General features: G+C 45.1%; 4 protein-coding genes and 1 long non-coding RNA gene across 6 annotated transcripts; 2 read left to right on the top strand and 3 right to left on the bottom strand.

The window, feature by feature from the left end:
* Positions 1-4,546: 4,546 nt before the first annotated feature.
* On the bottom strand, positions 4,547-5,841 carry smim20 (small integral membrane protein 20). Its single transcript, XM_088294234.1, has 3 exons — positions 5,639-5,841; positions 5,342-5,398; positions 4,547-4,949 (listed from the first exon to the last, which is right to left on the bottom strand). Exons 1-3 carry the CDS (start codon positions 5,745-5,747, stop codon positions 4,915-4,917), a joined length of 201 nt encoding a protein of 66 aa, XP_088150360.1. The 5' UTR covers positions 5,748-5,841; the 3' UTR covers positions 4,547-4,914.
* A 22-nt stretch (positions 5,842-5,863) lies between these two features.
* Positions 5,864-14,381, top strand: man2b2 (mannosidase, alpha, class 2B, member 2). Its single transcript, XM_088294233.1, has 19 exons — positions 5,864-6,089; positions 6,170-6,316; positions 7,299-7,404; positions 7,472-7,644; positions 7,742-7,857; positions 8,719-8,896; positions 8,967-9,165; positions 9,272-9,462; positions 10,444-10,597; positions 10,664-10,803; positions 11,004-11,281; positions 11,363-11,554; positions 11,621-11,864; positions 12,852-12,962; positions 13,022-13,214; positions 13,646-13,765; positions 13,833-13,945; positions 14,027-14,141; positions 14,216-14,381. Exons 1-19 carry the CDS (start codon positions 5,961-5,963, stop codon positions 14,320-14,322), a joined length of 3,006 nt encoding a protein of 1,001 aa, XP_088150359.1. The 5' UTR covers positions 5,864-5,960; the 3' UTR covers positions 14,323-14,381.
* LOC148339190 (uncharacterized) lies at positions 6,880-15,094 on the bottom strand. The gene is made up of 3 exons (XR_015842907.1): positions 14,879-15,094; positions 8,220-8,322; positions 6,880-7,617 (listed from the first exon to the last, which is right to left on the bottom strand). It is a non-coding gene; the product is annotated as an uncharacterized LOC148339190 (long non-coding RNA).
* Positions 15,095-15,742: 648 nt separating this feature from the next.
* Positions 15,743-19,439, top strand: LOC148339191 (uncharacterized). Its single transcript, XM_088295004.1, has 8 exons — positions 15,743-15,808; positions 16,383-16,454; positions 16,525-16,596; positions 16,716-16,894; positions 16,992-17,055; positions 17,251-17,416; positions 17,492-17,689; positions 17,759-19,439. Exons 1-8 carry the CDS (start codon positions 15,794-15,796, stop codon positions 17,917-17,919), a joined length of 927 nt encoding a protein of 308 aa, XP_088151130.1. The 5' UTR covers positions 15,743-15,793; the 3' UTR covers positions 17,920-19,439.
* LOC148339192 (low density lipoprotein receptor adapter protein 1) lies at positions 18,487-22,526 on the bottom strand. Of its 2 annotated transcripts, none has more exons than XM_088295005.1 (3): positions 22,240-22,526; positions 19,891-20,567; positions 18,487-19,009 (listed from the first exon to the last, which is right to left on the bottom strand). In XM_088295005.1, the coding sequence occupies exons 2-3, from the start codon at positions 20,468-20,470 to the stop codon at positions 18,924-18,926; spliced, it is 666 nt and encodes a 221-aa protein (XP_088151131.1). In that variant the 5' UTR covers positions 20,471-20,567; positions 22,240-22,526; the 3' UTR covers positions 18,487-18,923. The 2 variants fall into 2 exon arrangements, with proteins under 2 accessions (XP_088151131.1, XP_088151132.1); XM_088295006.1 differs by lacking the exon at positions 22,240-22,526 and adding an exon at positions 21,212-21,862.
* Between the last annotated feature and the right edge of the window lie 413 nt (positions 22,527-22,939).

Here is a 22,939-nt window from a genome sequence, read left to right on the forward strand (position 1 = left end):
TGCGCCGCAGCGACAAGGAGAAAGGCTGATTTCTTTTTGGCAGGTGCTTCGGCACCTCGGCAGGGTTGGACGCGGTCATAGCGAGGATCACCGCCGTGCCCGATCAGAATGACGGCTGGGGAAATGGTTTGCTTCACGTACAAGAGGGTGAAAAAAAATAAAATTTGCACGAGTAAAAAAAAAAAAAAAAGGAGCAGAAAAGAAAAAAAAGGTAGACGAGGAAGAAGCAAAACAAGAAATGAAGCAGAACGAGGAAGCAGAAGTGGAAAAAGTAGAAAAGCAGCAAATGTCAAGGCCGAAAGAAAAGAACGAAACAGAAGAGGGAAAAGAAGAAAAGGAAGCAGGCGAGTAAAAATGAAAAAAAAAAAAGAGCACAAGTAGAGGAAGAAGAAACGCAAGTGAGGTTCTTTTCGAGCGCTAACTTCGCTGCTGTCTTCATTCTTCGAGTCACTGAAACGGAACGCTTGAAATGAGCGGCCGATAGCGGAGAGTCGAAAAAAAGAAAGAAAAAGAACGAGCGAGACAGTGCCCATGTTGGTGCGGGCGAGGTGCAGATCGGGTTTCCTGAGACTTGTTTTCCCGACCTTGTCGTCCCGCAAGCGCCATCGACTTCCACAGTTACAGACGCACGTGCACGCGCACGCGTACCCCCTCGCATCAAATTGCAAAGAGGAGAGACTCGCGGCCAAGCGAGCGAGCACAAATCCCTCGGGCTATTCCCAAACAGACGCTCGCGTTACACCAGCGCCCGATTCCTCGGCCTTGCTGCCAGTCGACTTAGGCAGACGCGTCTCACCAAAATAAATAAACAAATAAATAAATGCGCAAGCTTCGCTGCCCCTCAACCCGGAAATCGATGACGGCGCCTCATGCAAGTCCACGGCTGGAAGAATTTGAACGGACATTTTTCCTGATCCTGCTAAAGCAGCAGCAAAAGTTGAAGCCAAAAAGGCGACGTAGAAGAAACAGAAGCAAAAAAAAAAAAAAAAAAGATGACAATTCTTAACTTGGCCGTTTCGTCCCGAAGCAAAATTTGGGCCGAGCGCTGAATGCAAGACGAGCGAGCGCGTGTTCCAAGCGGCGCTGGAAGCGAGTCAGACGTGCAAGTAAAGTGCAGCAAAAGTACACGTTTGCTTTTCCTTCTGGACGCCTACGAGCCAAAACCGCCATCTTTACGACAGCTCGGCCTCCGTCGCAATAATTCCCACATAAAAATGGCATTTTGCAGCGGTGTCACCCCAGGACAGAATTCGTCGCCGGAACGCACGCGGTTTTGTCGTCTAAATGACACCAACGCGCCACGTTCGGCTCCGGATGCATGTCGGAACGTTCAAGAGTGCTCCATAAATGGTCCGCTTTGGGATTCTGTGGCACCTCGAGATCTTTCCTTTGTGTTCTTTCGTCTACCTTGACTGAATGCCTGACCCAATAAACAAAAAAAGTTCAGACTGTGTCAAACGCCAACAAATAAAAATGTGTACCGGGAGTTCATTTCAACGTTTGGGAGCACCAGCAGGAAGAGCTCCAGACGTCGACTTTGCAAACGCCAAGAACAAAGAAAGAAGGAGCAGCTCAGTCAGGGAGATTTGAAAAACCAAATGTCAACATTTAAAAAAAAAAAAAACTCTCGTGAGGCGGGAGGCCACAATAAAAGTTGCGCTCCCTCTCGCGTGTTCCAGTTAAGAAGCTAGCGGCCGCATTTGGAACCAACCGGAGACGTGCAAGACAGAACAAGACTGTCGACCGCAGCTCACATCCAGTCGCTCAAATCAGGTTTCGAGCGAGCCGCCCGAATGTCGCTTCAAGTCAGCAACGTGCCGACCTCAAGACGACAAAAAGAACAACTCAAGTGTACTTTTGCTCCTGCAGTGGAACAAGCTGGAAAGATGAGGTCGATGCATCACAAAGATTTTCCTGTGCAGTGAATTAAAAAAAAAATAAAAATGGAGGAAATAAGAACTTGTTTCCAACATTTCAAACTCGGAGCTAATTGCTTAAACATTTCCGGCACAGCTCCAAAAGCGGCCGCAGGCCCGCGTGCGACAGAATCCTGGCAACCTCGACGCTGCGTTCGACAATTTCCTGCTCACCTCATTTGGAGGTTGCTCAACCGCAGCCAAACTTTTTCAGCCACGCACTCCTGCAGATTTTGGTTTTTTTTCATTCTAAACCAGATGAAAACAAAGAGAAACACGCCAGACGGATGGTCATCGGCCAAGCGATTGTAGATCAAGCGAGCTACTTCCAGCAGGACAACGGCGTCCCGAGAAGCCGCGTCGGTTCAAAGAGTGACGCTAATTACAAGCTCAACTCTTGCAAGAAAACTCGACGTTAATGTGAAAAGGACGGGCGCAGATGTGCTCTCAGCCGACGGCGTGGCGTTGTTAATTCATTTGAAATTTGTCACGACGACTTTATGATGCGATTTGTTTTTCTCATAAAACATGACATTTATTGCTCACGTTCCTTGAAAAAAAGAATAAATAAGAATCGCAATATTGAGGAAAAATAACAATTGTTCATCATCAAAACGACAAAATTCTAAGCATTCAAGCGAGTAATTATCTGTAAAGTCCTTTGCCTCAAGTACGACTTGCACAAGAGCGCTGCAGCCTGCACGCCGCGCGAATAGCGTGACGTCATCAAACGCGAAGGCCGGCGAGGCCAACAAGAAGGCAGCAGCACTGAGCGAGCAGCGTCGGTGACGCGTGGCCTCAAGAATGCGCTTCCCTTCCTCTCGCCGATCGCTTCAATTTCCCCCTCGGCTCGCGGGAGCCGTCGCTTGAGGAATCTGGAAAACACCAGCGGGGGAATGAGAGGAATTTTCAGGCCGGGCTCTGGAGTTTTCTCGCGTTTCGGAGCGCGGCCCAACAATAACACGCTCGCATAAACAATGGGGCTGTTTGTCGATGGAGGAGGACGAGCGGCGCTTCTCCTTGGCCTGGCGGCGGGCCCGAGAGTCCCAAAGTACAGGCTACACGGAAAGATGGAAGTGCACAAAGGAACATAAACACATGCTTGAGCTCTTTCTTCATCTCTCTCCCATCCATCTTTCCTCCGAGGGATGCTGCTCAATGTCAGGAAACCACAAAAGCAGAAACGGGGGGGGGGGGGTTTGACGGGGTGCTCAATGTTGGAATTTATCTGCTTTTAGTTACACTAAGAACACCAAGAAACGTGTCTTTTGAGCCTACATGAAGACTTTTGCTGCCTTTTTGATATCTTACGGAAGCCAACTGCTCATTTATCTCACAAATAACCTATTAAACAAATAGCTTTTAATAATAGTAATTATGATTATAATTATTCTTATCTGACTTCATTGTTCAGAACAATCGCTCACCCCAGTGGAGGCCTTCTTGAGCAGCTACCGGTCAATGAGAAGGGCTCCCCGCAGCGGACAAATGAGGACAAGCATGAGTTAATCGCGAGCTCCCTCTTGTGGTAGAGAAAAGAATTACTGCCTCAGGACACTCAAGTGGGATTTCTTTTTTTTTTGTATAATAAATATGGGCATTCGTCTTTAGAAAATATATTTTGGTAAAATTTTAATTAAATTTTAGTGAAATATATTTATATATTTAAGTATGTTTTATTATAATTGTCCTATATTTAAGTGCATTGTTAAATCGCTTAATGTGACAGTGTCTTAAAATAAAATTACCTTTATTAAGGTGTAACTTGGTGTATAAAGTTTGAGAACCATTGCACTAGATTAAAAAAAATAAAGTAGTTCTAATTAATACATTGTAATCTAAAACGAAAGATTTTCAGATTAAAAGTTTTTTTCTTTACTGCGATTGGTTGGCAACCAGTTGAGGGTGTACCCCACACACTGCCCAAAGACAGCTGCGATGGGCTCCAGCACGTCCGCGACCCCCATGAGGAAAAGCAGCTCAGATATAGGATGGATGATTTTGTTCTTTACTATAACATTCAATAACTGAGGCTTTTTTAAAACCACGTTTCAATCTAAAAAAAAAAATTGCAAGAGGCATAGGCATCTTTTATCTGATCCATGTTTTCCTCACAAAGGTTGCGAGCATGCCAGAGCCTATCCCAGCAGTCTTCGGGCAGTTGGCGAGTACACCCTGGACTTGTTTCCAGGCAAGCGGAGAAAAAGCATATTATAGAAATATTTTGTTGGCTAATAAAAAATATTTGACATATGCTATGCTTTTAATGTTTTTTTTAAATATAATAATACACAAAATAGACAAAAGCTAGTTTATTTTAATAGCCATCTAACAAAAAACAGAATTAAACCAAATCAGTGGACATGTTGTCAAACACCAATCCATGACCTCACCTCCACCACATCGACAACACCGGGCAAACGCTACAGTTCATACAAACGATATAACTGGTAGCAGCTCTGCTTACCTTTTGACTTTGACGTGGTCAGTTTTTCATTGAGTGATGTAGTCGTGGCTTGAAAGTGGCCTCTGTAGTTTCAGGGAAACTTGGTGAGGAGGCGACATTATGTAAATTCGCCCAACTGTTATGGACCAATCTGGTTCACTCACAGACACGATGTCAGAAATGCGCAGATGGTAAAAGATTTACTTATTGTTGGTGTTTAATTTCACACTCTATGTACAAACAATAAATACTCAATTGTGTGTCAGATGGTGTAATGGCTCTAAAGTGGCTCTTGATCTTCGCCTGGCTAAGCTGCTAATTCATGGCAGGGAAACGGTGATGATGTCAATTAGCCAATAATGCAAATTCCGCACTGGACTCCAAACTTGAACCTCAGCACTGCAAGGCAGACTTGCTAACCACTCTTTCACTGTGCTATCCCCATCAAAAAGTCTCTTTTCTATCTTGTGTCCTCTTGAACGCACAAATAAAAAAAAACAAATCCTTGGCTCACTCACATGCCGAGCACTCTCCACATAGGTCCAACAGGATTCACTTCTTGAATGGGTCAGACCAAATTTTCACACCTGAGATGGGAACAAACAAAACATGTGTCACCTTTTAATTATTAGTCGGACATGTAATAGTTACTCCATGTTCTTATTTTCCCATTTTAAGTTTCTCTAACTCGGATGACGGACACTTTACTGTGATGATTAGTTAATTTAGATCAACTGAGCTAAGCGTCATCTTGTGGCATTTTGGTGGTGCCACAGAACTATGTCGATGTGAGTCGAGGACTTTCATTTCAACAAAAGTCGAGTTTTGTTGCCATCTTGTAGCGACTATGTGCATTTTTAAACCTTTTAGACATCAATTACTTGTGGAATTTTGCTCTTCATGACATGGCTCTGACCTCCGGAGTATAAATAAATAAAATTCAATTAATAGCAAGAATGGTGTCATCCTGAGCTCTTACCGACGGGCTGCACGTCTGCCTGCTCGATTCCAGACCGGTTCATCTTTTGGACTTCTCCTGGAGTTGAGGAAAAACAATAATTAAAAAAAAAATCATATATTTTAGTTCTAATTCCCAAGTTAATCGGTCTTACTTTCTAGAGCTAGCATTAGTCAAAAGGTAACCGACGATATTAAGAATACACATGCGTTTTAAGCACAAAGTTATTAACACCAACAAACTACTGGACCTTAACGTGCTTCTTTTTTTCTGACAGTGATAAAATAAAAATAAAAAAGTTAATTGTTAGCGACTTACTGTACTCGTTTTTGTGGGCGAGCGGGTAGAAGAAAATTGGGTAAAACGCAACAGCAACAGCCGTTACAAACCCACCAAAAATGAACGCTATTTTTCTGTTTTTGGACATTCTTCTTTAGCGTTTGGCGAGTGGAGAAGTTCACCTCCAAATGTGCAAAGCGTTCCGGTAAATGCTTCCGGTTTCAAAGGTCAGCCACACGAAAATCGGCTGTTTTCCCCTTTTGGCTTTCCGTAGTGGATCTCGTGACGCGCGATAACAACAACACAAAAGTCGCTTCTTGTTTTGCACCGGTGCCGTCGGTATTTTTATTTTGGAAAAAGAATGCGACTTTTACTCTTTATATTTTACTTGAATTCGTGCTCAAATGGATTGACAGATGCAAACGAGCCAATTCAGACGTTTGTAATCCCTCACAGTCACATGGATGTCGGCTGGGTGTACACTGTCCAGGTAGAAGTTAGGTTGCCTTTTATTTATTTATTTATTTTTATTTCCCTCCTCTCAGCTTAATACAAATGTGTGTTCCACAGGAGAGTATGCACGCCTATGCAGCCAACGTGTACACCAGCGTGACGGAGGAGCTTTCCAAAGATAAGAAGCGCAGATTTATCGCCGTGGAGCAAGAATTCTTTCGACTGTGGTGGGATAATGTGGCCTCGGGTTCCCAAAAGAAACAAGTTCGTTGCTGGCGCACGTCATGCAAATTCCAAAATTCACGTGCAAAACTAACATGTGCGCCCATTCACTGCACGCAAATAAACACAATTTATAATGGGATGAGGTGACAAAAGTAGTTGATAGAAGTGCTGAAAAGAAATGTCAAAGTACAAGTATTGATTCAACCTCTGTGATTAAGCTAAAGTAATCATGTACAGACTGAAAGGTACAAAAGTACACAAAGTAAAAAGTATTTTTTTTATTCTACGCACCATCCGTTTGAACAACAACAAAAAACAAGGAAGTGTGTTGCTTCCATTTTGTGACATCTTGTTAACAAGAAAGTATGTTGAAATGAATTGAGGTTAATTTAGTCAAAGATAGAAATTGACTACCATCTTGTGGCCTCTATATGCATTTAATAAACCGAGTGGCAAGTTTCATTGTGACAAAGTAGTGCTTTGGCGCCACCTTGTGTCATCCTGGTGCCAAGGAACAGTATTGAAACGTGGAGATGAGTTTTCCTTAGACAAAAGTAATGCTCTGCTGCCATCTGGTCTCATTTTGGTGCCAAGAAACTCGATTGAAGTGCATTGTTGAGTTTTATTCAGACAAAAGTGATGCATTGCCACCACCTGGTAGCATCTTGGTGCTCGGGAATTATGCTGAAGTGTGTTGAGGTTCATCAGTGCGTTTCCACTATGCTGACCTTTAAACCTTTTTAGAATAGTTTGTCAATTTTCATTTGGAAAGTACAAGTAAAAGTAGTGCATTGCCGTCGCCTTAGTACATCTAAGTGCCATGGAACTATGTTGAAGTGCATTTGAGTTTCATTTAGACAAAATTAGTGCTGTGATAGTACTTTAAACAGTGAGTATTCCACACACTACAATACAAAGAGTTTAAATAGTTCACAGATTGTTGGATTTGGAAATAAATGCTCCTCAAGCGAATATGTACGCGCGACAAAAACCCTCCAAGCCGGCTCGTCTTCTCATGCAGGTTCGGCAGCTTGTGAAAGAAGGCCGACTCGAGTTCGTCCTGGGCGGCCAGGTGATGCCCGACGAAGCCGTAACGGATCTCGATGATTTGCTGCTACAAATGACAGGTAACGCCGCTCGTTTCCCGCCGTGTTGGACACCGGCGCCGACGACTTTGCGTGCTTTCGATTCCAGAGGGCCACGGCTTCCTCTTCGAGACGTTTGGCGTGCGTCCTCGCTTCTCGTGGGGCGTCGATCCGTTCGGGGCCTCCGCCGCCATGCCCGTGCTCTTCGCCCTGGCCGGGTTCGACGCTCATCTCATCTCCCGCGTCGACTACGACCTGAAAGACGCCATGCAGAAGACAAAGGTGCCGCCACTGCCGCGTGTAACCAAATTGTTGAGTTGTGATAACATCGAAACCGTGTTGTCGCGTTGCAAAATAGTTTTGTTGCGTTGCAAAATAGAAATTGCAGTTTGTGTGGCGAGGTTCTGCCTCTTTGCGAGAGCGCCAGCAGATCTTCACTCACACCATGGACCAGTTCAGCTACTGCACGCCGTCTTTCCTGCCATTCTCCAACAGGTAGACTCTTCGTCCTCATCTTCACGTTTCAACAATCCATATTCCAAATAATGAAAAACTGTCGACTGAAAACAGAGTTGTGTTTCTGTTGATTTAGAGCGCCTCGTTGTCGGCCAAGAGTGCACTCACATCACGAGGATGATGACGGAAGAGCAGAGACAGCGGATTTAATTGTACTTTTGATACTTTGAACGTGATAGCAAGTGTGCGTTGCGCTGCTCCAGGCTGGCGTGGTTGCTTTAGAGCGCCTCGTTGTCACCGCTTGGAAGCGGAGATATTTTTATTATATATGATATTAGGTTGCAAGTTTTCTTTTTTTTCCCTGACAAAAAAAGTTTTCTGGTGGAGTGAAAAAAACTTACCTCACTTCGGCAGCATCTTGACGACTGTAGCTGGAGTCCAACTTCGAGGGATTTTTGCTCTCCACCAGAAAAAAAATCGTCTGAATAAAAGAAAACTTGAAACCTATTGAAAAAGAAAAAAGAAGACAATAATACTACATATTATATTGTGTAGACATACGAACAATGCTCGAAGTAGCATCCATTTTTTTGTTATGGAAATGGAATTTGATTGACAGTTGATTGGGGGCGTGGCTTCAGACCATTCCGTTGACACGTCCACAACATTTGTGATGTTGAAGCCTCGTTTATTACACAAGATTTCAAATATGGTGGAGTCGTTAATAACACTCTTCTAAGACATTTCTGGTCACTTTTAGCCGAACATTAAATCATCTCGGGATTGTCATTCTCTTGGGCTCCGATTGGCTGTTGTTAACGGATCACTCGTTAAAATAAAATACACTTTCCGTCGAATAAGATCCTGAAATGAAATCATCACATCATGGCCACTTTTCAGGTCAGGCTTCTACTGGAACGGCGTGGCCTTGTTCCCCGACCCCCCGACGGACGGCGTGTACCCCAACATGAGTTTGCCCGTCACCAAGGAGACGGTGCACGCTTACGCCGTCACCATGGTGGAGAACATCAAGCGGCGGGCCGGCTGGTTTCGGACCAAGCACGTTCTGTGGCCTTGGGTGACGATGGCGCGACGCTTTTGCTTTCTTGACGCTAGCAAGTTTCCTAACTTGTCAAATTGCGTTTTAGGGCTGCGACAAACAGTTTTACAACGCGTCCGTGCAGTTCGCCAACATGGACCCGTTAATGGACTACATCAACCAGAACAGTAAAGACTTGGGGGTCTCGGTCCAGTATGCCACAGTCGGGGAATACTTCCGAGCCGTACACGACGCGCACCTCGTCTGGGAGGTTCGAGAGAGCCGAGACTTCTTGCCTTATTCGACAGGTGACAAATGAAAACGTTAATAAGCGTCACCGTATGAGGACATGACCTGATGACCTCCTTTGCTTTTTTTTTTTTTTTTTGGGGGGGGGAAATGGATTTTTGGTAGACTCCCACCAGGCGTGGACGGGCTTTTATGCCTCTCGGAACATCCTAAAAGGCGTTGCGCGGCGAGCCAGTGCCCAACTTCGCGCGGCGGAGACGCTCTTCACGCTGTACCGGCTCAACTATCCGGACGGACCTGTCGCTAAAGATTGGGCGCTTGCTAAGCTAAAAGCGCTACGCTGGGCCGTCTCGGAGGTAGAATATAGCATCATAGACGTGTTTCCTACTCAACAAAAATGGGGGATATTTGCATGAAATTTGAACAGGACTTGAAAATACACTGCAACTATTTCAGGCTGTGTAAAAAAAAAACAGCTGGACATTTAAAAGTTTAGAGAAGGTTAACTTAAGTTCCTCTGAAAAGGTTATAGGGCATTTTACAATATGTCATATTTTTGTAAATGCATCTTGATAGGACAACACTGAGCAAATGAAGTTATCAAGACCCTCTAAGAAGATTTTTAATGGCATATAGATGCCAAGAAGATGGTGGCAAAGCACTATTTTTGGCCAAACGAAACTCCTCAACAGTTGTAAGATAACAAAATACTAGTTTTGTCTCAATGAATCTCTCAACGCCAACATAGTTCCTTGACACCAAATTGCCACAAGAGAGCAGCAATGCACTATTTTTGTCTAAACGAACCGCAATTAAATTCTGCACATTTCTTTAAAATGAAGATGGTGGCAAAGCATCGGTTTTGCCCAAATGAAACTCCTTAACTCGGTTCCTCGGCAAGTTGCCACAACATGTCGTTAAAAGCGTTCGTTCAGACTACATAAAACCGCTCAACTCACTAAACTAGCGCCTTTAAATTAGCATGCCACAAGATGGCGCCAAAATTTTATTGATTTGACCAAAGCACGAAAATAGAAAATAGGTGGGCTTTTTTAAAAAAAATTTTTAAATCAAATAATAGAGGATAGGTGAAAATAAATCTATGACGATGCGAGTTTGTGAGAACGTGTGAGTACGTTTCAGACTGGCTGAATATTTGCGATATATTGTAGAGACTTATAGAACACGGAATTCATTTGCCCCCTTCCACAACTTCACATTTTTTAAAAACATGAATATATTTGAACACACAAAATATTTGCCAACGTTTCAGCCATCAGTCCAATTTTCTAAGTAATCTATTTGAGTGTCGGATGTCTTCAATCTTTTATTTTTAGGTCCAGCACCACGATGGCATCACTGGCACCGAGTCCCCAAAAGTGGCAGACATGTACCTGCAGCATCTCACTCAGGCCATGATGGGCGGCAAGGAGCTTCTGGCGGCCATTTTCTTGCTGCCGCACAACATCCACATCCTCACCCCCAAAAATGGTTTTGGCACTTTTCTTCGCCGTCTGCCAAATAATGGAGTTTAATGCCGTTCTTGAATTATTTTAGCGGTTGCTCAGCAGGACTTGGAGCAACACGTCATCGTTTACAACCCGCTGGCGTGGAACATCGTTACCGTCATCAATGTCACCGTGACCTTTCCGTTTGCACGAGTCTTTGATGAGTCAACACGACCCGTACCCGCACAGGTAGGAATTTAGGAACAAAGTCAGGAAGTCGGCCATTTTGCTTTGCAGCGGCCATTTTGCTCACTTCCGCAGGTACTCTGACCATATTGAAAACGAAGCCAGTTGCACTTTGACAGGCATGTCTGTCATGAGTAGCTCCACAAAAAATGTCAAAGGGACACATTTTTTGATTTTAAGGCTCAATCTGGTTTGTGTCACAGATCCAAAGGTCCACGTTGTCCAATGACACGTACGACTTGTTCATCCTGGCAGAACTGGGAGGTCTTCGGCACTTGAAATATTTGATCAAGTTCTCTGAGAAGCCGTGCGCGGTGAGGTCCAAGTGCGGCGGCACATTCGAAGCCAGGGTCGTTCCTTTCGAAATACGAAACGTTCGGGACTGGAAGAAAGTGGGCAGGAGGCTCCTGCCGGTTCTGAGCGAGTGTTACAAGCTCATGTTCGACCAGGACACCAATTTACTACACAGCATCACGCATCTGTAAGACACTCCCTCTTCAGGAGAAGGAAAAAAAAAAAAATCACTTTTGCTCCTACATGCCCTCACGCGTTTCTGTGGCAGGCATGACAAACGACGCGTCCGCGTGACTCAGGATTTTTGGGAGTACCGTGCCAACGGTGACGTTAAAACAGGGCCCATTTCGGATAACTACATCTTCAGCGCCAACGGTTCAGCGGTGCGGGCGTACGAGGCCGTGCGAATGGAGATTGTCCCCGGTGACATCATCACCGAGATCAGGCAGTACTTCTACAGGTGGGTGTCAGCCGGGACCTTTTTTCTCCTCCGCTCGCATGAAAGCGTCTCGTCGGTTCAATCTAGAAATGAAAGCGACGACGACTGCGCCTTCTCCATCGTCACCCGCGTCCCAGAATGCTTTGGGAGCAAAGTGCGCTGTCACGGGCTGGTGCAAACGTACTCGGTGGGGCCGCTGGCCGTCAATTCCGAGGTGGTGCTCAGGACCAGCTCGTCTTTGAAGAGCGACCGGACGCTCTACACGGACAACAACGGCTACCAGATGATGAAGAGGACGCGGCGAGAGTTCGCAAACAACACTTTAGCGCGGGTAGGTTCCGATGAAAATATTTAGAATTGCTCATTGATGCCACAAGATGGCGTCAAAGCACCTTTTTTGTGTCATTGAAAGACCTCAACTCACTTCAACAAAGTTCCTTGTTGCCAAGATGCTACAGGATGGCAGCAAAGAGCTCTTTTTATTGAAATAAAATTCCACAAGTCACTTCAAAATAGTTCCTTGTCACCAAGGTACCATAGTAGCACAACTTTTAAATGAACTTCAACATAGTTTGACACAAAGATGACGGCAAACTACTAATTTTGGCAAAATGAACTCATTTACTACCATTGACGGCTAAATAAGATCCTTTTTTTTTTTAAACACTTGGCTGGTAGTGAATGAGTTAAACTCCTCCCCAACATAGTTCATTAACACCACAATGTGGTGGCAAAGCACTATTTTTGTCTAAATTGAACTCCTCAACTGACTAGAACAGTGCTTCTCAATTATTTTCTGTTACACCCCCCTCCCCCTAGCAAGAAGAAAACAATTCACCATAGATTTAATACTCGCTGTGCACAATGGGCAAGGAGAGCACCACTGCCAACTACTGGAGTGGAGGTGCAATTACACTTTATTGTAATACGGTGGAAAAAAAGCACGTTCCCCAGGTTCACACGCGCCCCCCTCAGCATCGCACCCCATCGTATTAACACCACAATGTTACAATGTGGTGGCAGAGCACTATTTTTGTCTAAATTAAACTCCTCAACTGCCATTTTTGTCACTTCCCCACAGTTCCTTGACACCAAGATGCCAAAGTACCCAGTTTGGGACCTTCCAGCAGTCGTTTAAAATCCACAATTTAGCCACCATTTTTAGAGTTTTACCCTTCCCACATGCTTTAAATACAACCAAACTTGTTCACACTAATCCAAAAGTAAAACAACAGCAACACGTATTGGAACACAAACTGTTTGCGTGCAATACATTGTGTTGGAATGTCCCCCATAATCCACGTTGACAATTTTACAGAATTATTTCCCCATGGTTCGCGCGGCCTACATCGAGGACGAGCTCAGCCGACTGGTTCTGGTCGCTGACCGAGCCCACGGCGTGTCCAGCCAAGCCAGCGGACAACTGGAGGTAGGCGTCCAGTCGCCGTGGACGTTGGAAAAGGCAAACGACTTTCCTTTCCTCGCCAGGTCATGCTGCACAGGCGTCTGTTGAACAACCTACCCTGGAATCTCGGCTACAACCTGACCCTCAACGATAGCTCGGTGGTGCGGCCCGCGCTGCGCATGATGCTGGCTTCCAAGGGCGTCGCCTCCAAAATTTACCAGAGGGAGGCGATAGAGCTGCAGCACCGACCTGTCGTCTTGCCCATTGACCTCCCACGTGAGCGTCCGCCTCAATTCTGCAACTTGCCTTGTAGCGCCTGGAGAAAATTCAGCCCCTCAAACACCAAAGTCCGCCATGATGCCATTTATCATTTTACGATCATTTGGCTCATTCCAGGGGTCCTTTGAATGTTTGGAAAATTCAGCCTGTTGCAGTTCGTGAGATGATATTTGGCGGGCTCGTCATCTTGAGTACACCCACAAAAATTGTTTAACTCATTCCCTACCAGCCGAGTAAAAAAAAAAAAAAGGGATCTTTGACGTCTTTAGCCGTCAATGGTAGTAAATGAGTTGAGAGGTTTGGCCGCAAAAAAAACCAGCTAGTCAGCCATTTTTCTTTGGAGCAGCCATTTGACACACTTTTAGGCAGTCGGAGATTATTTCGAGCGTAGTAGGGATGGCTCATTTTCCCCACTTGGTGTGTCTTAGAGCTGCGTTGGAAGGAGAAGGAGGCAAAAAGAAGTCCCCGCGCCCCCGGCGTGGTGCTGCCGCCCAACCTCCACCTGCTCAGCCTCAGCATCCCCGGCTGGAATTACAGCGTGCCCTCAGGTCAGCTGCGGCGAGGCGTGTCTCGGCCGAGTTTAGAGTTGGCATGAACGACTGCGCTCGTGTGCAGGTGAAAATGTGCTGCCCAAGCCGGACTACGACCGGGTCTTGTTGAGAATCATGCATCTGTTTGAGGAAGGCGAAGACCCCGAGCTTTCCAAGCCGGTCACCATCAACTTGAAGGTGGCCATAAGCAGCATGACAACGGTCGTCGAATGATTAGACTTCAACAGTTAATTGTTTTTAATTTACTTGCGTGCACAGGATGTGCTGCGGGGAATCGGGAACCTTTCGGCCATGGAGGAGCGTTCCCTCACAGGAACTTGTGATTTAGGCAGCCTGCAGACGTGGACGTGGAAAACTGCAGATAAAGCTGAGCGTAAGACTTTGATTTTGATACTCGAAGTTCAGATCCACGTGTGCTCAGTGTTCCCTCTGCTTGATTATTTGCAGACAAGAGAAGCCCCAGGCGTTTTGGAGACGACGATCCTTTCTCAGTGACCATTTCAGCCAAAGAAATCCGAACCTTCTTTGTTTCCTTCAATTCCAGGAATCTTTAAGTTGACTTCTGCTATGTCCTTTTTGTTTTTTTGAGAATATTAAATGTTTTTGCTCCAAACCACTGCTACACTGATTTATTTTTGAGGACATAAATATGATCCCTCCCTCCATCTGAACCGCTTCATCCTCATGAGGGTCGCGGGCTTGCTAAAGTCAATCACAGCTGAATTTGGACAGTGGACGGACTGCACGCTGAACTAGATGCTGGCTGTAGCGAACCCAGCCAGACAACAGTGAAGCGTAATTTTGTTTCCACAAAAGATTTGATTCCTTTAGTTGCCTTAATTCCAATGTGGACACACTGTAAGAGCTACGGTAGCAAACAAACAATAATAAACATAAATGAGAGCTCTTAACAGCATGCAATCAAATCCATGAAACCACATTAGCCGTACGTGAGAAAATAAAGTTACAACAAAAAAACCCGCGGCACTGCAACATCTACTAAAAAGACGCAATTGTTAGAGTGACAGCAGTTAATTATGACATGAAACACCTGTGCATGGTAAATCACGGCAAACGAAATAACGATAAAACAAGACAACACTTAAATACCTTGTCCTCATCCCGTAGAAAGACTTTACATTACGTAATCTAATTTTTAGATCAGCAATGACTCGATCGTTAACCTTTTCGTTCTCCTTTTCCCATCACCTGTTTCCTTTGGAAACGCCTCCTTAAATTGCGTAAAGCTATGATTTGTGGATCTACACTTCCTGAACGTACCGGAAATTCCAAAATTAAAAGCGCATAGCATTAAATTTACAACTTCAAAATAAAGTATGTCAGTCGAAAACATCCATCCATCATCTGTACCACTTCTCCTCACCAGGGTCGCGGGGGGTGCTGGAGCCTATCCTAGCTAGCTTCGGGCAGTAGGCGGGGCCACACCCCTGAACGGGTTGCCAGCCAATCGCAGGGCACACATAGACGATTCATTAGAACCAATCGCGCTGACACTCATACCTCGGGGCTATTTAGAATGTCCCACCAACCTGCCATGCATGTTTTTGAAATGTGGGAGGAAACCGGAATACCCAGAGGAAACCCACGCAGTCACTGGGAGAACATGCAAACTCCACACAGGATGACCGGAGCCGGGATTGAACCCACGACCTCTGTCGTCTCTCACTGTGAGGCCATCGTGCTAACCAGTCGGCCACCGTGCCGCCAGTCGAAAACAAATACAAGCCAAAAGTCATAAATAGTGAACGTGTGAGTCCGTTACACTGGCCAATCACACGGCACACACAGATTAATAGTAAAGATAAATGCACACACTTTAATTATGTCATTATTTATTATAGTCCTAATAATGGTATTAACATTTACTTCCAATGCGAAAGAGAAAATACTGAACTGGATGGAAAGAACAAGTGTATTTCCGTCATGGCCTCTAGGGGCGCTACTAACCTAAAAGACAACACCGGAAGCTGGAAACAGCCATCAACTGCAGTGCATAAAGGAGTGATGAACACCGTCAGCGTGAGTCATATTATTTTTCAATCCTCATTGTAAAAAATGTTATACATTTACAATGCATAAGCATGCAGCATAGTGTTTTTAAATAGTTTCACTGCCCCCAATACTGAATGTATTAAATTAAGTGGTGATGTCGTGATACTCGAGGACCTTAAACGTTGCCTTTATTTTCATACATTTAGCAACGGTTATTCTTTTTTTTTTATTTAACTCTTACATTTTCTTCGGCAATGACTTGTGAAGATAAACAAAGGCGGGATGTGGTTAAAGCAGTGCTCATCAATGCCAAACTGCGCATGTGTACTCTGGCCGCCATCTTGGAGCGGTATTTACCGTTGGAATAGCCTGAAACACGGCACTACATGGGTCATTGAGTGGTTTAATTAAGTGAGCCCAACACACATACTTTTATACATTCTTGTTTTTTTTTAATTTACTTATTTGAATTTCCTACTCCTATATTTTGTGCTCAAAGTTTTCTTTTAAGATCATCAACAGAAACTGGACAAAAATCAGTTTGTATCCCCAGATTTTAAACCAACAAAATACTTATTACACGTTTAAATTGTGTGTGCAGAAACGAGAGCGGGAGCAGCGGAGGAGGCTGCAACATTTTTTAGCTGACCTGGCCTTACTGGGTTCCTTACAGGTGCAATCAGGTCAAATATCGTTTGTTGATTGTTTACACATCAAATGACAGTTGTCTCCTTTCCTCCAAGGGTTTTAAGTACTTCCAGCCTTGGTTGAGAGGGAAAGAGGAGATGCTGCTGACTGTTGTCAACGACGATCTGGTCAGTCATCTCCAATAACCGCATGTTGGAAAATTGTGCATCATGGACGCCGCCGGGAGCAATGTCATCCTCCGATAAACCCCATCTAAAAGAATCCATTTCATTTCCTTACCGATCAGGGCTGGCGCACGCCGGGCTTCGCTGTTTCCAGAGCCACCTCCAGCAGCGTCTCCAGCAGCAGCGACTGTTCTTCACCCAGCAGCAGCTCCCCCAGCCTTGCCAGCCCGAGTGGCTCGCCCTTGCCTGGGGAACCCCGGGGGCCGGCGCCAGCTTCTCCGATGCGTGCAAACACTGCCAGGTGACTGCTGTCATTCCCGTGTGGTGAACCCCGCCCAGAGAACAATTTTTTGGCTCTCATGCAAGCAGCATTTGAGTACTTTTTATTTTGTCCTCAGGGAACCCAGCAGTGAGGAGCATCTCCTGCCAGCCTCCCCCAGTGAACAAGAGATGGCAGTGCCAGTAAGTGATGTCTTTTCACACCAAGTTCCAGGTCTCCTCCCTCTAAACCAGGGAAGCCCAAATTCTTCAATCTCGTGGAGCATAACTGATTGTATCCGTCACTATACATCATTGGCGAAGATGAACAAAGTAGTGAGTCAATTTCTGGTCTACCATTTGAGAATCATTCCCCCCAAAAAAACATCCCGTCTCCAGGAGGTGAACTGCACCTTGTTTTTACTGGCCGGCTACGTGAAATACGGTCGTCCCCACGCTTGGATTCGCTCCAACCACGAACGCCTGGTCAGCATCCAAGGCACGGACTCCATGGTCAGGGACACGCCCATGAAGCTCAAGTCCATCACAGACTGGCAGACCGGAGGTATGGAATTTAAACCAAGTGGAGAAAATCCTCATGAGAAGATTATTTGCCGTTTTTTTTTTTTTTTTTTTAAAGGTATTCGTGTGTGGGACGTGGTCAGCGAGATGGTGAGTCTGTGCACGGTGCCTTTCCCCTCCAACCCGTTCGCCCTGGACACGCGCTACATCCGAAGCCTTCCCGTGCCGGAGCGCTTCCTCGCCACCGGAGCGCTGCTCAACTTCCTGGAGACGTACGCCGTCTGCGGCAACCGCGACGAGCTGCACTATGACAAAGGTACGATCGATCCAGAATCCACGTTAATAGGGACAACAACAGTAAAAGTTTCACATTTCTCATTTCCAGTGCTGGACGAGGTGAAGCCTCTGCGGCGTCTACACGTCCAAACCCTGCTGGAGCTACAGCGGCTTAAAAAGACGTCTGCCGAGCAGAACGTGGACATTGCGTTTCATAAACTCGATTTAAAGTCCTCTACACACCAATCGGGCATCGGCCATCGTGGCTGAACACGCCCCCGACAACGACTGACTTTACGACGGGATGCGCGACACCAAACAAGACGGCGCGTACCGACTTTACAACGACCTTAAGACCACACCTGTAAAGCATATTCCAGCGGGTTCTTTTCTTTTTTTTTTTTTTGCAGCTTCCATAGTTCCTGCACTGCTCACACTGCTGAAGAGGATCAAACGAGCTACACAAGTCGCCACGTTTATCCACTTTTCAGAGGCCTCTCACGACTAACTCGTACATAGCCGTTCACGTTTGTCAAATGGAATACGACAGTTCACTCCCACCAACTAAAATCGGAAATTTGATTTTTGGGGAAAAAAAACAAAAAACTCTTGATTTTATTTCATAGCCATATCGCCCAGTTTTATGCGGATCATCAAAACGAGCGACAAAATGCTTTACGACCGTGACGAACTTGTCACATGACGGAGTTAGAAACTCCCAGACACTTTTAGGTTCATTTTTGCCCCCCTGCGTCAACCTTTGACACACACTGCAGGCCAAATGTAACATCTGAAGCTGAGCTTGCCGAAACCTGATGACGCTTAAATACACAAACGTGTAGAAAAAGACTTTAATACATATTTCATTAAATATGTACATAATTACAACAACAGCAAAAATTTAAAATATACTTGTGTGCACTTTGTAAAGACATCACATTTAAAAACAACAACAAAAAAATACCTCGAGTGGCACATGGGTGGATAAAAATGTTCCGTTAAAAAAATCCTCATAAAAATGTGGAATATTCAGCATTAATTTGTCACGGAAATGTAAAAGTTGTAAACATGATGCAACAGCTGCTCAAGTCACTTTGAGGGCTCGGAGAAAGCTCACTGTGGAGTCTCTGTACACTCATTGATGAGGAGAGCGCAAGTGACAGCGTTCCCTCTGTTCCGGGTTCTACAACCCCGCGAGTGTTTGGAATATTAAAAATCGGTAACAACGACGCATGTCTCACTGATCTCTGCAGTCCAGGGGGTAGGGACTCCGCTCAGCGCCAGCTGTCAGAGGCGGACCCTCGCCTGGCGATGGCTCGGAGGGGGCTTCGGGATATTGAGCCTCTCTTCCTCCAGCGGACTGTATGTGGAACGACACAGGCGCCAATTAGGGACGAGACAACTTTACTGCACTACACTTTAAATATTTTAAATCAATTAATAAAAAAAAAAAACCGCTGACACCCACGTCACTCACCAGCCCTGATTGCGCCTTTTAGAATTAGAATTAGAAATCCCTTTATTGTCATTGTACTCAAGAGTGCAACGAGATTAGAGTCTTTTTTTTTTTGTTTTATTTATTTTTTTTGTCTTATTGTGTGTTTTTATGTGTTATTTTAATGTCAGATATTCTCAAAGATTCGTGAAGATGCTGATTGACCGAAAAATTATACCTGCACGTTATTGTGTTTATTGCAAAATTCATTTTTATCCAACTAACCTATGACCTAATCTTAATTTTCATTTGGTCTGAAAGATTTGGAAAAAAAAATAAATAAATCAAAGTGTGATTTTTTTTCCCCCCCTCAATATTGCAATTGTGATTTAATAGACTATTTGTTTTAAAGTCCTCTTACCATGTAAGTAAACAAGATCAGGTTTATGATACATAAAAGTTTCAATCTTATAGTTTACGCTTACGTAACAATTTATTTTTTTTAATTTGTCGCCACAATGCATACGCAACGCAAGCACAAAATGATCAATTATGGCCACAAAATACATTTGAGACATGACATGGAAGATAAAGAGATGACAAAACGCTAACTTGTGAATGTACTAAATTGTGGCCACGAAGTCGGCATGGCGTGCACGTAAAACCAAAATGAATAATAATAATAATAATAATATCAGTCCTAAACTATTTTGTTCGACAAAAACATTATTCCTAGTAAGCGCACATCTGGATTTTTAGCAAATTTGTACACAATATTTCACTTGATGAGAAGCAAACTTGCTCACCTTTTCCCAGGCTGGCAGGTAGCGTGGAGCTCTTGGCGGCCGGGGAGCCGGCGGCGTCCTCGGCACTCGTCAACATCGGCGTGGCCAAGCCCTCGCGCTGCCAGTCGCTCAGCGCCCGCTGGAAGGAGTGCGCCAGGCAGCTGGTCATGTCCCGCGCCCGCTCGGCCCGGTTGCACCAGAATACGCGGCACTGCAGCTGCTGCCCGTGGTGCTTGCAGATGTACAAGAAGACGTTGGGGCGGTCGACGTCGGCGGCGCAGTACGCGATGTCCTGTAAGTACGTCTTGGTGAGCTGCCGGCCCGTGCTCAGCTCCTTGACCTCCACGTAGCGGGGCCGCACCACCAGGGCGTGGTCCTTGCTCAGCTTCTTGCCGCTGGCCACGCCCGCCAGCAGGCGCCCGATGGCGTCCCGCGCCTGCTCCCGGTCCAGGGAGAAGATCTTCTCGGTGCCAAGGTAGTGGACCTTAAAGAGCGGGTCGCCGTGGGACAGCGACTCGGTCCGATCGCGGCGGAAGCGGCGGCGCAGCGCGGCCGGCGAGTTCTTTAGGGTCTGCATGATGTGGAAGGTGCCGAGGGACATGGCGCCAAATTCAAAGTGTCGCTCCACGTGGTCCGCCTCTGCCGCTTTGCCACCTTCCTTCTACAGACGGCGCTGCAGTTGCATTCGCTGCTTTTGTCTGGAAGGAAGAGATGAAATTCAAAATCCTCATTGATCACAAAGTCCTTCAAATAAAGAACATGAAGCTCCTGAAAGCTGAACTACATGTTACGTTTGTAAAACTAGAACTTGTTAGGACTTTTTTGGTTTTTTAACATACGCTTGACAAGTACACCGTATAAAAAAACTAAACCCACTACTACAACTAAGAAACTCAACCAAAACAAAGCATTTTCAAAAAAATAACTAACAAATCGGCTCTATTGTTAATCAAAAGTAACCAAATTTAAAAAAAACAAGTGAAAAAGAAATGAAAACAAAATACAATGAAAAATCCGAAACCATTATTTCAACTTGAAAATAATTCCTGGGTCACAGGATGGTGCCAAAACAATACTTTCAATTTTTGAGCTCAGTCCAAAGACATTCAAGTATGATTTGGTATGTCGCGCCATGTCGTAAAGTCGGAGGCGTTCCTCAAGAACTGAATCAACTTTGCTCATTTTCACATCTCCTCTATGGACATAACGGTTGTCTGGACAGAAGAGCGCGAAGACAAAGTAGTCACTGTTATTCACGAAAAAACGCCGTCATTGGATATCGGCATCAAAGGCTACGCAGTGACTAGCGCCACCGTTGGCATGGAGGGGAACTACATCTCACGCCTTCGCAGAAGGTCTGGAGTCGTCGGTCTCTCCGTCGGCTTTTGCTGCGTGTTCTTCGGTCTTTTTCCTATCCAACGTGCCGACTTCAAGGCCAAGGTCGCAGTTGGCGACGTCGGAGTGGTGTGTCGAGACCTTTAAGGCCTTCCGTGACCTTGAGTCTTATGTAACATCACAACACCCTTTTCTTGCAAGCGCCAGGCTTTCTTTTTTTTTTTTTTTTAAATTGTGTCGCTCTAACATTGGCCCCTTTTTTCGCCCGCCATTCTTTCAACATCCCTCCTCAGAAGTGAGCACGGACACAAACGTTTGACCATTGTTAGTCAAGAACGATGCAGGAAACAGCTTTGCATCCCCCCCACTAACCAAACCCCCGAAATATTTGTGTTCTCCAAACAATAGCATACTTCTGTGAATGTGTCACCATTAGACTAACCAAAACACTTGACACAACAGGACAGCTGTATTGCAAAACAAGTGCTACAATTTCCTCTGACAGCAAGTAAACACAGTGGTTACCTGCCACTGTGATCCAAACTCCTTAACTTATTTTGTCATAATTTCTTGACGCCAAAATAATGGCAAAGTATTTTTTTGGTCCAAATGAAACTCCTGAATTCACTTTAACAGAGTGAGTTCTTTCACACCATGATGCTACAAGATGGTGCCAATACATGTATTCAATAAAGCTATGTATAAATGGAGCCCCTCAACTCACTTTGAACATAGTTCCTTGACATAAAGTTGCCAAAAATTACTTGCAGCACACTCATTTTGTCTAGATTAAACTTCTCATATGCAGAATGTTCGCGATACATTGGTCATTCATACGTGCAAGTTAATTAGTGAATTAACCCAATAATACACTAATAAGGTCCACTGTTTAACGTCCCATGTATTCCGAGTTAACAATCGAACCAATTGAGACAACTGTGCAAATCCATACGTGCGACACGCGTCGTGTGAGCGAGAAACAAGCACATGTTCAAATATGCAGTTTCCTAAAGGCGCTTCGGTCGTCGCTCTTACCTGCCCGCGAGTCTCATGTAAACGACGTCCGTGAACGCCTCAGGTGAAAGGTCACGTGGAGTGCACCGCTAAGCAAAAACGCGCGACGAAAAATGCCCCTTTGGACTGTAATAATCAGTTCGCGGTGCTCCTACCAGTCCCACACACGCTACGCTATTCGAGGCTAATGCGACGCTATCTGTGTCCGTTCCTGAGCTCGACTCGGTTCTGCTCGCCACTGTTTTAAACCACGGGGGCGTGCTCTCGTCATGCGTGACCGCGCACCTGCGTCAGAGAAACGAGGGCTGGGAGCTACCAAATCGACGCGTGGAGGGGGGAATGAGCAAGCTATAAATGTCATGTTTGTTGAGTACGACGCAAGGTAAAAAAACAAACAACAGCTGAACGATATTTCTTAATGTTACTTAAAATAGCGTGTGTTGAAAAAAGTAACAAATAAAAAGTGTCTATTGGTATCATAGCTCTTGCAAATATACCCCCTTTCTTTTTGACCTTTTAAAACTTGACGCCATTCATGCTTTACGGAAAGTCTGCAGTACACGCTTAACTCGCAACAAATGTTGAGATGATTGAAGACTTGAGATTGTTCACAGTGTGAGTGACAATGGTTGTTTGTCTATGTGCCCAATTACAATGTATCCCACTTCTCACCCAGAGTCAACTGAGATAAACTCCAGTTGACTGATGACCCCATTAAGGT

Source organism: Idiotropiscis lumnitzeri, chromosome 4 (assembly GCF_059441095.1).
Source record: "Idiotropiscis lumnitzeri isolate Australia: NSW breed Sydney's pygmy pipehorse chromosome 4, RoL_Ilum_1.0, whole genome shotgun sequence".
Lineage (NCBI taxonomy): Eukaryota > Metazoa > Chordata > Actinopteri > Syngnathiformes > Syngnathidae > Idiotropiscis > Idiotropiscis lumnitzeri.